Source organism: Pleurodeles waltl, chromosome 5, assembly GCF_031143425.1.
Source record: "Pleurodeles waltl isolate 20211129_DDA chromosome 5, aPleWal1.hap1.20221129, whole genome shotgun sequence".
Classification (NCBI taxonomy): domain Eukaryota; kingdom Metazoa; phylum Chordata; class Amphibia; order Caudata; family Salamandridae; genus Pleurodeles; species Pleurodeles waltl.
The window spans coordinates 707,913,834-707,928,229 of NC_090444.1; the positions used below are offsets into that span (position 1 = coordinate 707,913,834).

At 40.1% G+C, this 14,396-nt stretch overlaps 1 protein-coding gene across 4 annotated transcripts in view; it reads right to left on the reverse strand.

Annotated features, from left to right (window-relative positions):
• Positions 1–14,396, reverse strand: part of ARID1B (AT-rich interaction domain 1B) — a 764,650-nt gene that overhangs the window by 69,578 nt on the left and 680,676 nt on the right. For all 4 annotated transcript variants that reach the window (XM_069234667.1, XM_069234666.1, XM_069234669.1 and 1 more), the window contains 2 exons: positions 13,389–13,598; positions 10,231–10,435 (listed from right to left, as the gene is read on the reverse strand). In XM_069234667.1, coding sequence (XP_069090768.1) covers positions 10,231–10,435; positions 13,389–13,598 — 415 coding nt within the window. The remainder of the gene's footprint in view (positions 1–10,230; positions 10,436–13,388; positions 13,599–14,396) is intronic.

Genomic DNA, 14,396 nt, shown 5'->3' on the forward strand with positions numbered 1-14,396 from the left:
CTTCGGCCTACTATGGAACCTAAGCAACTGGGCCAAGTACTCCTTCAGCACTCAACTCTCAGAAGCAGCATGGGTTGAGCAGTCCAAGGTTTTTCCTCTCTCTCACAGAGCACACTGGTCTTGGCAAGGGCAGGTGCTTTTAGATTCCCTGTGTAATGCCACTTCACCGAGCAAGAAAGCTAACAAACCACAGCTGGGGCAGGACTGCAAACCCAAAGCAGCTCTGGCATATTTTCAGACCAGCCCCCATAGGGTTCATAGTGAGTGAGCCGGACCACTACAATGGGGTTTGGGGGTACTCGCCATCCCCAAAAATGGGCAAAAATGGCAGACATGGTGCATTCTAAAACATATTTTGTAATTATATATTCAATTGTATTAGCCTTTGAAGCATTGTAAATGGTGACCTTACTGTGCACCAGAATACCACAATCTTTAGTAGGGCTCTTCAATGATTCCCTCATGATCATCTTCTAATAGTGACTCTCATCTCTCCAGAGCCCCTCTCTCACATATTTTTCATTTGTTTTATAACACCTCTCTTACCAGCGTAAGGTGTTGGAGCACTTTATATCACACACACATACAGAGACAATGAATCATACTAGTGTAAATCAGCATATAGAAAACGTTACGCAAGAAAAAGGGGACTACAAGGTGTAGGATTCACATGCCATCCATATGGGGAGGCATTTGTAAGAGTGCTTGGTCTGAGGAAGCAAGCTCAGGAGTCAGAATATAACACAGTAGTTGGGGTTGACTTACTAGCAACAATTTATTTCTATCCAAACACTTTATAGCAAAATTAGGACAATCAAAGAGTTGAAAGAAAACATAGCCTACTAACCTGTATCATGTAGTTTGCAAGCAGCTATTTAATGGCAGTTCATAGCTCACTATGATAGATTATGATTATACCCTTAGAAATGCACAGTAGCAAAATGATCTCTGTGACAAAAGCAGTATCCCACTGAGCTATGCACCTAAAATACTATTCTGTGATTTCAATAATACCTGTAATGTGCAGCAGGTACATTAAACCTCTGCACTACCTTAGATGAATCAAAATTCCAATCTCTCTCGGGCAGGTATACTAATCACCAGAGATATCTTAGCACTTTTATTGTTTCCTGAAAACTGCTGGATATGCAAGGAACTTTGCAATGCTTTTAAAACTGCTGCACTGCTACAAAACCGCACCACAGGAACAAATGAAGCCCCCCACCCTTCCAGCCCCCCAGGGAAACACATGATGGCCAGTACATCTAGGCTGACCTTGACCATGGCCCCCAGTCCTGGTTCACAGGCAGAAGTCTAGCAGAGTGTCTCCTTGCACAGCCCGAACGGCAGCTTGACAGTTGAGGGGTCTTGAGATCCTCCTCTATTATAGACCATTTTGAGGCAGCAAATGTGATTTAGAATCTCTGTATTTGAAGTTTATGTTGGGGGGCCTGCTTCCTTTATAAGTGCCCCCTCTTCTGCTCTGCCCTTCCTCCAGAAAGCTGTCGGTCACAGCAGGAGCGACTCTAAATCTGACTGCTCCATAACACAGACCATGGGAGTGACTAGAAGTTCACACCTGAATGTCAGCCATAGTGATATGTATATCAAAAGATTACCCCAGGGCTTTAAGCCCTGCTATATGATTCTTTTAGCAGCCCCATCTCCTTCCCGAGATGTGCCCAGGCCCCTTCCCAGTGACCTCTCTCTGAATCAAAAAGCACCCTTGGAAGTGAACTGAAGAGCTGGCTCTCTCTTTCTCCATATGCCCCGCGCAGCTTACAGAAATGCAGCAATACACAAATCTGCATGGGGAGGACTTCTCTACCTCCTCTCCTCATGGTCCTCCAGTCAGCCGTGGATCTCCCAAAATGCAACCCGGAGCTTTCCATTCATTGTGCCTGTCACAGGCACACATACACCCATCACATGTATATAGCATACATGCAGTGCACAGCACTTCATCTTTCATGCAGTGTACTATCCACAGGCACACATACATCCAGCACATGTACAATACACGCACTGCACAGCACACAACACCAAACCGATGTAGCTCAAAGGTGAGTTAAGCACACAGAAGCAGAACTTCAAATAAGTGTGCCTGCAGGCCTCACTCTAGTGACACAGGTAAAAAGGATCTGTTCCGTCCTATTGATCATCACCCTGTATGCAGTCACCACCATGTTCACTCATGCTGCTTAACTCCTGGTAAAACCAGTAGCCTTTAACTACTATGAGGGTAGCACTTTGTCCACCCTTCCCGGTCACAAAAACCTGCAGTCTGTGAGACGGCCAATGAATGAGCACAGGCATGACCTGTGTTCGCCCATGACCGCAAAAAGTAGCGTTAAGGTTCCAGAAATCAATATAGTTGGGGCACACAGGGCATGGGTGTACATCCATCATCATGAAAGGGACTTTTCCATCCCAAAAGACAGTCAACCTGAATAATAATGCTTTTGTCATAGATTACTAGCTGTATACTTGATCAACGCTTTGGGGGGAAAGATAATGATGAATTCAGGTAGTATAAGATGAAGAAACCTTTGCTATAGGTTAAATGGATACTCCAAGTCATTTATATATTATGATTCATCTGTGGTGTGAAAAGAGAGCTCAAATCAATTGTCCATTTCAACAAAAATGCCCATCCTTTATTATTAGATATGTCTTGTGGACTATCACAGGCAATAATATCTTGAGTGATTTGTTACCATCAAATCCAACTTTCACAAGAAAACAATAAGTTATTGATCGGCTGGAGGAGGGGGAAACACTGAGAGAAAGGGCATACTGTATCATGGGGATTTTTGGACCGTTCAACGGAAGAAAGATTTCGGATTAAGGTTGCATGGGTTACGAGTACTTTATGGTTTAAGTCGGCAGTGGGACCGCACATTGCATTTGGACGAGCGAATTTATCGGAAGATCCAGATTAGAACCGAAAGAGGATAAATAGGATGCAGTCCTGAAGAAAAGACCTGTTTATAAATGCAAGACAGATGTTCTACACTCTTTACCTGTAATGTTTTGTTGCAAAAGTTTGATTTGTTTGTATATTTCCTATGACTGATGCTGGTGGAGTACCAGCAGAATAATGGAATACACTGGGGGAGGAAATGTCAATTAGAAGACTGAGTAATCATGAATTTATTTTTTGGACCTGATCAAAACGCAGACGCTGCCTCGCATGCACCATATTATTTTCTGAAATATGAACAGCTGGGGGCTGAGGTATCAACTGCTATGAGCATTGGTACCGTTTTTATGTAGGAGCACTGCACAAGCATAATCAGCGCAGTGTTCCTCAGTATTAAAATATTCGCCAGAATTGGCTTGTGATGCACAGCCCACGTCTATTTACAATACTTTAAAAACTCAGCTAATAAAGACTTTCCCTGCCAGCATTTCTTGTAAGGAAAAAAAAGTAATGCAACTTATTGAAGCTCCTTTAATATAATGGTTGACACGCTCTCTAAGATATGCCAAGCTTTTGCCAGAAGCTACAAATGTATGCTCTAAAGCAAACAAAGAAAAGGTCGTGGAAGGTTAAGTACATTCACATACTTCAGTGTGAACAGCCAGCCGCCACACTGAGAAGATAATTTACACAGCATGAACTCAGTGCCCTGGTGCTTGCTGGGTGGGTGCGCGAGGGAGGCTGATTTAGAGAGAGAGGGAACGTGCGCCCACATACGTCACCATTCTAGTAAAGGGAGGTCAAACAGAGGGTGCATTTGTTTACAGCCCAGACACTCTCATTCCACTTCACTTTTTTACAGCTTCTAATGGGGATTCCCCTTCTGGCTGCCTGACAAGTTCAGTGACATCACTTGTCAGCTAATAATAGAAATGCAGTCAGCCACCTGCCAGCGAAGATAGATGGGCTTCTAGTTGCAGACTCAGTTGAATGACTGGTCTTTTCTTCCTCCCTCTAGACATCGCTCCTCGCCTACCCACCATATATTTGTGGTGCCACGTAAACATAACAAGGGTGCGAGAAGGGGAAGTTTGAGGAAGCCGGCTGGCTTCTCACGGTCAGAGAACAAGGTTAGTACACATCACATTAGAGACTAGTGAATTGATAAAATACTTTAAAACATGGCAGTAGTGCCCCGATAGAGGTGAGCAGGTATACTGGCAAAACACCACTAATAATCTGTCACTGCAGACGTACAACAGGGTTCACATCCGAAAGCAACAAACCATGCATAAAAACGACTATTTGCAGACTGTCCCAAGAACTAGGAACCTACTGATGTATTGTATCAAATAAATTACTCTGGCACTGTAATGTATTATTATAGAATTTAATAGTTCATAGTGCACCCTCCGTGTGGTGCTGAAGCACTTGTCAACAAGGGTAGTACTCTACACCGTATGGGTGTGTGGTTGGATGAGTGTTTTTGCTTTTGGGCCTATGTGGGAAATATTTCCCTGTTGTGTGTGATTACCATCAAAGTGCAGTTATGTTATGGGACACAACGCTTAGTGGTGTAATGCATGAGGCGCTTAGTGGTGTAATGCATGAGGAAGTGTGACTCAGATTTATCTTTTTTTAAATACAAGTTATATTTGCATATCTGGTAAGCACTGCATGTCCCTTTAATGTTAGTAGTTTATGTTTTATGTTCTCAATCCAATTTCCTATGCTGGCTGTGGCAGGAGGTCACCCACTCTGTGATCTGACAGATAACCATGAGGTAACATGCAACAATAAAGAGCGCGGGAGGATGCGTGGGAGGGTGATAAGGATAAGATGTCTGTCTGGACACACTGGGTTACTGTCCTGCTTGATAATACTGTTATTATGATACATCAACGGAAGAGACTTGCCAAGATGGACTGTATTGTCATTTTTTGTCATTACAGGATTACAATGCACAGAGTATGTGACTATCAGGAACCTGCATGGTGGACTGTGAGATCTCCTTTGAGCAGCAATTTGTGGCAGATCTCTTTGGTCTAAGCAGGACTGTCTGGTTAGTACTGGGTGCTTATTTAAGTCTGCTGGTATAGCCTGCATCTTTGTCTCCCAGATATCAGCAAGGTTCCACTGGTACCATCATGCATTATATGCCTATAACATTAAAAAGGGATCCTGTAAAGAACTGGCATATGATAGGTTGATGAGGATTATAATAAATTGTTGATTTGATACCCAAGCCAACAGCTTCTCACTTCAAGTCTGTAGTAACCTACTCAAAATAGTATTCAGACTCAGCACGGCCTCTTCGGATATTTATTGGCAGCACAGAATACTGCTGCTTGCCTCATGTCCTAACATCCAGCAACTGTCAGAAGCACATTTTAATTTCCCTTTGTATTCCAGCATGGAATGCATCTAGGTAACGTGAATGACATCACATTATCACATCATTATATTTCTTCCCCCTGCCACCAGCCCCCATTGAAAAAAAAAAAAAAAATGAAAGAAAGCGAACAAAAGAAAAACAAAAAACAATAAGGTTGAAAGAAAGGAAAACAGAAAACACAATTCTGAATAACATCACATTTAACTATTCAGCAATGGTCAATCAACCAATGTGGTTTTCTTGAAACGGTCACAGATTTTCTGAGTAAGATATCATGTCCTGCATTTTGATTATCTAGTTGTATGTTTTCTTGCTCAATAACTCATTGTAAATCTTTTGAAGAAAGATGTATTCCTTGTTACTACGCTGCTTGGTCTCTTGCTCAAACTGCTGTTCCGTGAACTTTTGACACTTTGAAATCTACTTTTGACTTCATTTGCTGCTGTCTCACTAACACCAAATCTCCTACTTGGTAATCTTGGTCTGGAGTTTTTTTGCAATCAGCATACTATTCAATTTTTCCTTTAACTTCTTTATCTCTTTTGACAATTTCAGCATGGTCTTTTGGTGAACTTGTTGGGAGATGTTTGGACAATTTCCTCTACTTGACTGTCTAATCTGGGAAAGCACATTTTTTCTTGCAAAAACATTTTAGTTGTGGAGTCACCTCTTCAAAGGAATGGTTAATCTATTTCCTCTCAAAAGTATAACAGATGAGGTCACAGATAATTCAGATTGTATGTTCTTGAAGGCCAGAAAGTCATTTTTCCTTATGTTCGCCTGAAATTGAGTTGCACTATTTATCAACCTCAAGTTATTTTTGAGTTACTATTTTACTTATCTCTTGAATTATTTAATCTTTTGGTGAAGCATCTATTAGTTCTTTCTCAGAAACAGTTCCTGGCACTGCTGATCCGACTATAAAGCATATGTTAACTTCACCTTCAGACTGTTGTTTTGTCTCATTTGTATACAGTGTCTAGATAAGTGATCTGCTATATTATATTCTTTTCCTGGTTTATAAACAATTTTCAAGTTCTAGTCCATTAATCTCATTCCCCATCTCTCAATACGTGAGGGCATTTTTATTTTTGATTTCCAAAAATATAAGTCAATGCCTGATTATCCATAATTGTGACAAATAGCTTGCCATAAAGAAAATCATGGTGATGTTCACAAGCCTATACCACAGCTAAACTTTATTTTTCTGGTTGAGAGTACTTTCTTTGTATGCCAGACAGACTTTTACTTGATATGTGAGCTCACATGCTGCACAGTCCCTCTCTCTGGCTTGTGCTGCACTAGAACTGCACCAAGTTCCAAAGGATTAGCATCCACCACTAGTTCAGTGCATAGTTATGTATCAAAGTACTTCAATTAAGCTGCAGATGATATTTTTCTGAATGCGTGTTCACAGTCAGTATTCCAAGTAAACGCTCACCCTTTTTTGGTTAGTTCCCTAAGTGATGTACTCATGGTGGCATAGTCTTTAATATTTCGTGAACAGTAGCTATCCATTCCTAAAAAAGAACATAGTTTATATACATCTTTAGGACAGATTATTGAATTTAAGGATAACACTTTCACTGGGTCTAGTCTCATTCCTTCTCGAGAAAATATGTGGCAGTAAAATTCTAGTTCAGATTCATTTATTTCACATTTTCCTAGAATGAGAGTTAGATCAGCTTTCCCAAGTTGTTGACATACTTCATTCAATGCTTGATCATGTTCCTCTTCAGTTGTCCCATAAAGTAAAATATCATCATTGTCGCTCAAAGCATTCTTCACTGGTCTTATTTTGTTCTTTTTTGTGCTCTGAAAAATAGCAGCAGCTGAACATATGCCAAAATGTAATTTTTCATACCTAAATAATCAAAGATGCATAGAAAACACTGCCATATATCTTGAGTATCAATTTCCAGTGGGTGATATCCTTTGCATAAATCCAACTTCAACAGTAGCTCCATTAATAATAATGATCATGTCATTCAAATGTGGCCCTGGATGTCTCTGTTTTTCAGTTACTGTGTTGGGCTCTTGCATGTCCACACATATTCTGATTTCTTCAGTATTCTTTTTCGGAACCACTACAATAGGAGACACCCATGGAGTTGGACCAGTGCCTGGTTCAATTATGTCTTGTTGAACTAGCAAATGTATTTCTTTTTCCACTTTTGTCTGCAAGTATTTTGGAACTCTTCTGTGTATTTACACTACAGGTTTCACTACTTCATTAATATGTAACGTAATTGTCCTGACTTTCAGTCTTCTTAGTCCTTTAAATAATTCTGGATATTTCTTCAACACAGCATAATCTGTCATGACATTGCAAGTCATTACCAGTAGCTGGGGATTTCTTCATACTGTAAATTCTCTTCAAATTGTACTAGACAGGCAACAGGACTCCCCAGTGAAAAACAATAACATTTGACCGACTTAGGGGTGGTTGTTCCTTCGTATTCTGGTGCTCAGGGACACAGATAGTATTACATGTTGCCACACTATCAAGGACAAAGTGAACTTTCTGAGAGGCAACTATTATATCCACAGATGTTGTGTTTTTAATGTTTTCTCTTCTTATCGTGTTGATTTGTTTAATGTCATTTTCTTCAGAAATGTATTCAGATTGTTCAGGCTCCTCATCATAGTCCTATTCAACACTTTCCATTTGCCTTAAATACTTAGTATTCCCTTTTGTTTTGTTTGTTCCAACTTTCCTTTTTTTTCAAGATGGTAGCCGAGCTGTGATGATCTTGCATTATGCTGTGATCTACTATTTATTCATGTTTCCTGTGCAATGTTGTTTTATTTTAGTATTGTTGTTGTGCTTTGTTCTGGAGTTATTTGTTTGTTGTTAAATTGAGCCAGATACACCTTCTGAGTATTCACCCTCAGGTGTTTCCAAATTTGCCTGACTTCAAAATGACAACTTCAATGCCACCTTTTATTTGTATAGCCATGCCTGACTCCAAAATGGTGATTTTACCATTCTTTGCACGCATGTGTGCACAACACAATCTGCATGCCTACATCCTTGTGTTTTACTAATGCACATACACACGTTGCAATTGGAGTCTTTTTGCAAAAATCCTTAAAAGAGCAATGTGATCAGCATCTTTTATCAAGATCCACCTTGCACTCCGAATTTCAGGCACACCAATGCCTCAGATGCTGCTGATTACTGCACTATGCCTCAGGTGAAACGCTTTGCACTGTTACCGGTGTAACATCCCAAAAATAGGACTCAACAAGGCCTCTTCAGATATTTATTGATAGCCCAGGATACTGCTGCTTGCCCTCATGTCCTAAACCCGAGCGACTGTCAGATGCACATTCCAATTTCCCTTTGTATCCCAGCATGGAATGCACCTATGTAACATGAATGACATCACATCATTACAGACACCCAAAGCCAACAGCTTCCTGTCTTTAGTCTTCAAGTATACAGGTAGCCCCCTAACATACCGCCAAATGCTCACTTTCACATTCACAGTACTCTGAAGTCCTCCTCTGTATTAATACTTCTAATCATCAACATGTGTGCCACACCGTCACATCACTTTACTAGAATGCTCCACACTTAGCGACCTAATGTCCAGCAGCATCTTTGAAAACCAGGACCCAGAAGCTACACTCCTGCAGGTGAAGAGGTCCTAGTCTACACTTCCCCTTACTCCAAAAGCTGATGAACTAAAGAGCTCACCCTAAACTTACCTGTGTCCTCTATTCCGATATATGTTTGGCTGCTATCTAACGTGGTCGTGTTCTCCGCTACAATTTATTGTGTACTTGAAGTTCATCACTACTTTGTCATCAGTCTCTCACTCAACAACCTTTAATTATGTCATGTGGATTTCTGTTTTCAGGGCTTTTCTTTTAATCTCAGACACTGTGTTTTAAAAAATTCCTAAGAGATTAAAAAAGAAAAAAGTGGGAGGGCAAGCAAAGGAAAACGGCATAGTGTCATTCAAGAAATATGAATACTAATCAAAATGTTCCCTTCTGCCACACTAAAATTAATTGCTACAGACCTGGCAAGCCACTATTTCTACTCTATCAGCAGAAACTTCCTTAAACACATCAATGACTGCTGCACTGCATTTCCACATTAATATTGCAATATTGTTGTTCTGCATATATGTGTGCAATATGACATAATATAAACCAGGTCTGTAATCTTCCTCTGGTTCTTCTTTTGGCAATCTTTGCCTGTGACAGATTGTTTTCTGCTCAATTCCAAAAACTTTCAACAGCACACTTGCATGAATTATTTTGAAAATTCACATGTTAACACAAGCTGACAAGCGCATTGGGTTCAAAATGAAACTGGGTGAACTCTGACTTGAAAAAGGACAATGGTGAGATAGTTTTGCACTTGCTTATTCCCTCACAGACATTTGGAGGAACAAACCTTTGACAAACGACATGTACTTGAAAAAAAGCTAATTGTTGGCCATATCAATAAGTATGATGGCAATTCTCTGGAGTTCAGGAAAAGAGAAATATAAAAATGTATTAGAAGTAAGTGAAGGTTGTTGGTAACGAGCTACCAGGATTGTTATTGAGTGACTAACAATCATTAATTACGGATACTCTAATTCTGTCAAATTCATGATTTTATAATGTGTGACTAAAGTTAAAGTGTGATCAATACGGTATAAAAGGATTTGAGAGCATAGACTAGCCGACGTTCCGCTCCTATTAATGCTCAACTAATTATTAAAAATTAACTTTCAGTTGAACGGATCCAAATATTTGCTGATTATTCTCTGTTTGTGCCTTGCAAGAGCTAAGGCCCTTTGTTGGTGAAAACTATCAAGGGTAAGTGGTAGTTTTTTTGGTTGGTATCTGTTTCTAATAAGTTGTTCCTTCATTACATTCTTACAATGTGCAATATCGTTGTTTCACTTACCAGGTGAGGGAGGCTGGATTTTGGCCTGTTTCTTGGACTCTGCAGTAGCGAAAACTTCTGGTGGAGGCTCCTCTCCACGCTCAATCTTGCACTCAAAAGCGAACAGGTACTGGATGTACTGCTTCTTCAGGGAACTGGCAGCGCTGCTTGAGGTGCCAACATTCAGGTTGGTCGACAGCTCGCGCCACTTCTTGCTTTTATTGACCTAGTAATGCAAATGGCACCATCAGCGGTGTGCAGAGAAGCCGATAGCTCAACCAATAAGCGAAGAAAGAAGAAAAAACACTTACAGACCTGGTGCACTTTAATTCATTTTATTTGCCTCTTTCAACTAACACTTATTACTCTCACACAGCAAATGCAGAGACAGCATTTACAGTTACAAAACCATTACAGAACCTGCTGATCACAACATAAAAAGGCTCGACTGCTTAAGTCTTCGGCACACTGCATCTTCCAGCACCTCGCATCCCTTCCAGGGGCTTGGGTTGCTCGACACTTACAGCAGCAATTCATCACCAGCAAATAACGCAGCCATTCACACACCCCTGTTCTAATTAAAACCCTCTCTTCTAGAATCTCATTTAAAAAGCAATAACAATAATAACAACTGTGTTATTTTGCAGCTCGCTGTAATGGTTGTAGGGCAGAAAAGAGGGAGAAAAAAACATGTTTTCCCACTTCCAAAGTATCTGGTGCTTGCCAGGCAATTTAGTCCCCCAGCCCTAGTTTCAGGGCTCGCTCTCTGCGCATGCTTTACAGTGGTACCGTTTTCCAGGGCCAGATTAGAGGTGGTTAGAATATAGAACAGCTTCGATTACCAGAGATCTCAACTGTTGAGCTAATATGTACAATAGTTTCTACAGCGGGTGCCTTATGATACTGGCTTTACAGGACATGTCCACGAGAAACCAATACCTACTCAAAGTTGAATACATTTATATCAGATTTAGGGCCTGATTATGACCTTGGCGGAGGGAATTACTCCATCACAAATATGATGCGCTGCCGTATTACAAGTTCCATTATAACCTATGGAACTTGTAATACAGCAGTCAGGGTATCCATCATGTTTGTGACGGAGTAAATCCCCTCCGCCAAGGTTGTAATCAGGCCCATAGTCTTTCTGATAAATCACACCCTCTTCTCCTCAACTGATCTCTGTCTGAAAAGCTACTGAAAATGAGGCCTCCTACTCAAGCACCAATTACCACTTCCATCTGAGGTGACGTACATGGATAGCGAATTCTGTCCACAGACTGCTTTGGTTGCAGTTCCTCAGACAATTCATTAGGGGAGGTAATATAAATATTTATTCGTGGTTGGGGCTACTGGGAAGGGGATGTCTTTACCATACATAAAAACTGTACATCAATACAAGCATGCATTTTTTGTGTGTTTCAACATCCCCAATCTTGAGAAAGATACCTACTAGTTGAGAAAACTGTTTAGTCAACAGTTGTTATAGTGTCTAATGTGGCTAAAAGTAATAAGTAACCTATCACTGCATGTTTTCAGCTTTAATGTAGCACACAGTGGAAAGCAGGCCAATACCACTGACACTTAGCGTGACTGTACTCTGCAAGTAGCAAGTTGTGTGCCAATGACTTAACTTGTACTGTACTCTGGGCTTCCTCTATACTATATGTTCATGTTTTTTTTGGCCACTTCAACAGACGTGCTTTTGAGGTAATCTAAAAAAAACAATCTCTGCTACACAGAGGAAGAGAAACATCAACCATATTTTTTACCTTGCTCCCATAACCAACGTTTACGAATTTCTTTCAATTCATTTTTGTTTCTTTTAAGTACATCCGTACAATTATAGATTTAAAACCCATGCTTAGGGCACGATACAAAATAACTATCACTGAAGCACAGCAATTGTCTCCTCAGTTTAAATACTCACAAAAGGTGGTTAACTTTTAGTAACTGCAATTTACAACTCGCAACCAGAGGGCCGGGTGCATCCATTTGGCAAGACAAGGCCTCTTAATAAAGCTGATGATGCACCATCCATTGGCAGTACCAAATGTCTACAAAACAACAGGAAGAGGGTGCTTTTCACTGTACAGCTCTCCAGCAGGTTAAGGGAGCTGAAGATCCTTTGCACTTCTCTTGTAAGCTCAGCTAGTCACTCAAAAAATGCAAACAACATAAAAAGCTTGCACACACTACAACATTGTTACTAATTGTTTGGCCCAGGTTAAGGAAATTATCTTTTTGTTTGCATTCTTTTAAGCAGTTTGTATGATTGGGAAGTAAACTGCGAAAAGATGCCCTTCTTAACATGATTTAAAGGAAAACATCTTGACAGTGGAGTCTACAATACAAATTATTTTGAAAATATGTGTAAGAAAGTTGTTTTTTTCTAATTCGCCTCAGTTAGACTCTACAAATATTTCTTTCCTGACTGGAGCATTTCTGTGAAATATTTTTTCTGCACTCCTGCAAGGAATGTTTAATGGCTGGAAATTCTAGAGTTAGAACACTTAAGGAGCAAGATATTCTCTGGGCAATCTACAGGAACATAAAACTTAAATTGTAGGGATATCTTATCTGATGCAGCATTTTCCTTAACAAGTAGCTTTACAATACTTCAGTTGTATCCCAGCACTTTCAGAAGACACGCTACATTTAAACTGCACAGTTCAGCATTATAATGAACAATACAGCCCATGGTGACGTATCATCACATTTCTGTAAAACAGGACCAACTTCTACCAGTAGAAGCTCCCACTATGATGGTACTGCCTGTGGTAGTGTTTGGTCAAGCCAATTTTAAGATTCAGGTGAGCAAAGCTGTGATACCTTGCTATTCAAGGATCACACTTTGGGACTTTATAAATATGAAATGGTTCAACCAAGCTTAACAAAATATTTGATGTTCTCAGGAGACTGTAGAAACCAGGTGGATTAAATTAGGTAGTCTGGTCATATAGTTGAAAAACTTTAAGCACAACATTCTTTAAAATGTAGCATAAATAAACTGATAAGCACCAACAATAACAATTGAGATATTAAAATGAACGTATTCTGTTTTGTAACAAAAGTTATTGTTAGTCCTGGGAATTGAGGCTGCAAATGCAACAGGTTCAGAGGTTCTGGGATACGAGAAGAGACCTTATATGTCACATACAACTTCTACTGAAGCTTACCTGAGCTAGACCTCCGATTTCCTTCACACAGAAGTAGAGCCTGACCAAGTCCAGTGGCTTTTTTCCCACAGCAGGCAGCATGGCAACAGGCGTCCCCCTCTCCTCCATGAAGGATAAGTAGCGGTCCACCCATATCTTGCGTTCCAGCTCATTGCCCATCTCATATAGCTTTGTGATCTTCTCTCCAGTGGTGGTAGACGAGTTGGCTTTCTAAAATTGAAAGGGTTGTTGAAGAGAAGCATGATTGGGCAAGGGTTCCGAAATATGGAAGCACAAAGTTAGATGCACTGCTGGTGGTGGTAGCCTTTTGAAATATATGTAGGCGATAAGTGTATAATTTACAGTACACATGTTGTATCTTTTTATCTATAAGTTGATTAGCATTTACAAATCTTCAAATTTTTGGTATGTTTTGATATACCCAATAGGCACTCTGATATGGCCTTGCTGCAAAACTATTTTAACTTAGGATATTCAACAATACAAGTCAAACTGTGATACCTACAGTCTAAAGGTAAAATAGCATGTACCAAAATATGTCTTCATAAACATTTCATGGGATCACCTTAAAAGAAAGCATGTGCCACACTGTTGCAAATGCACAGTAAATTGTGAAGTGATGCTTAACAAATACGTGTTTACAACAGAAACAGTTCCATTTATGTACGTTTAAATATGCCTGCCCATCTTGTTAAAAGTCACTCCGTGGAAAAAAAATCTCTGCGCCTGTAAACCTTTGTGAAAAATGACAGCCTATAAATAATCCATTAATTTGTCAGGTCTCTCCTACATCCCTTAAGCAAAATGAATCCCATTTCGGTAAAACATTTGGCAATTTTTTTCGATTATATTCCATCAATGTTCCCCATCATGCTCTACTACGAGAAAGGATCCAGTTGTAACAAACTTCACTGTCGGACAATCCACGTGGTGTCTCCCTTCAGCATGAGGGTCCCTGCCTAGCTACCTCATGTGTACATGTTGTACAGTGGTCTTTTATCAACAGTA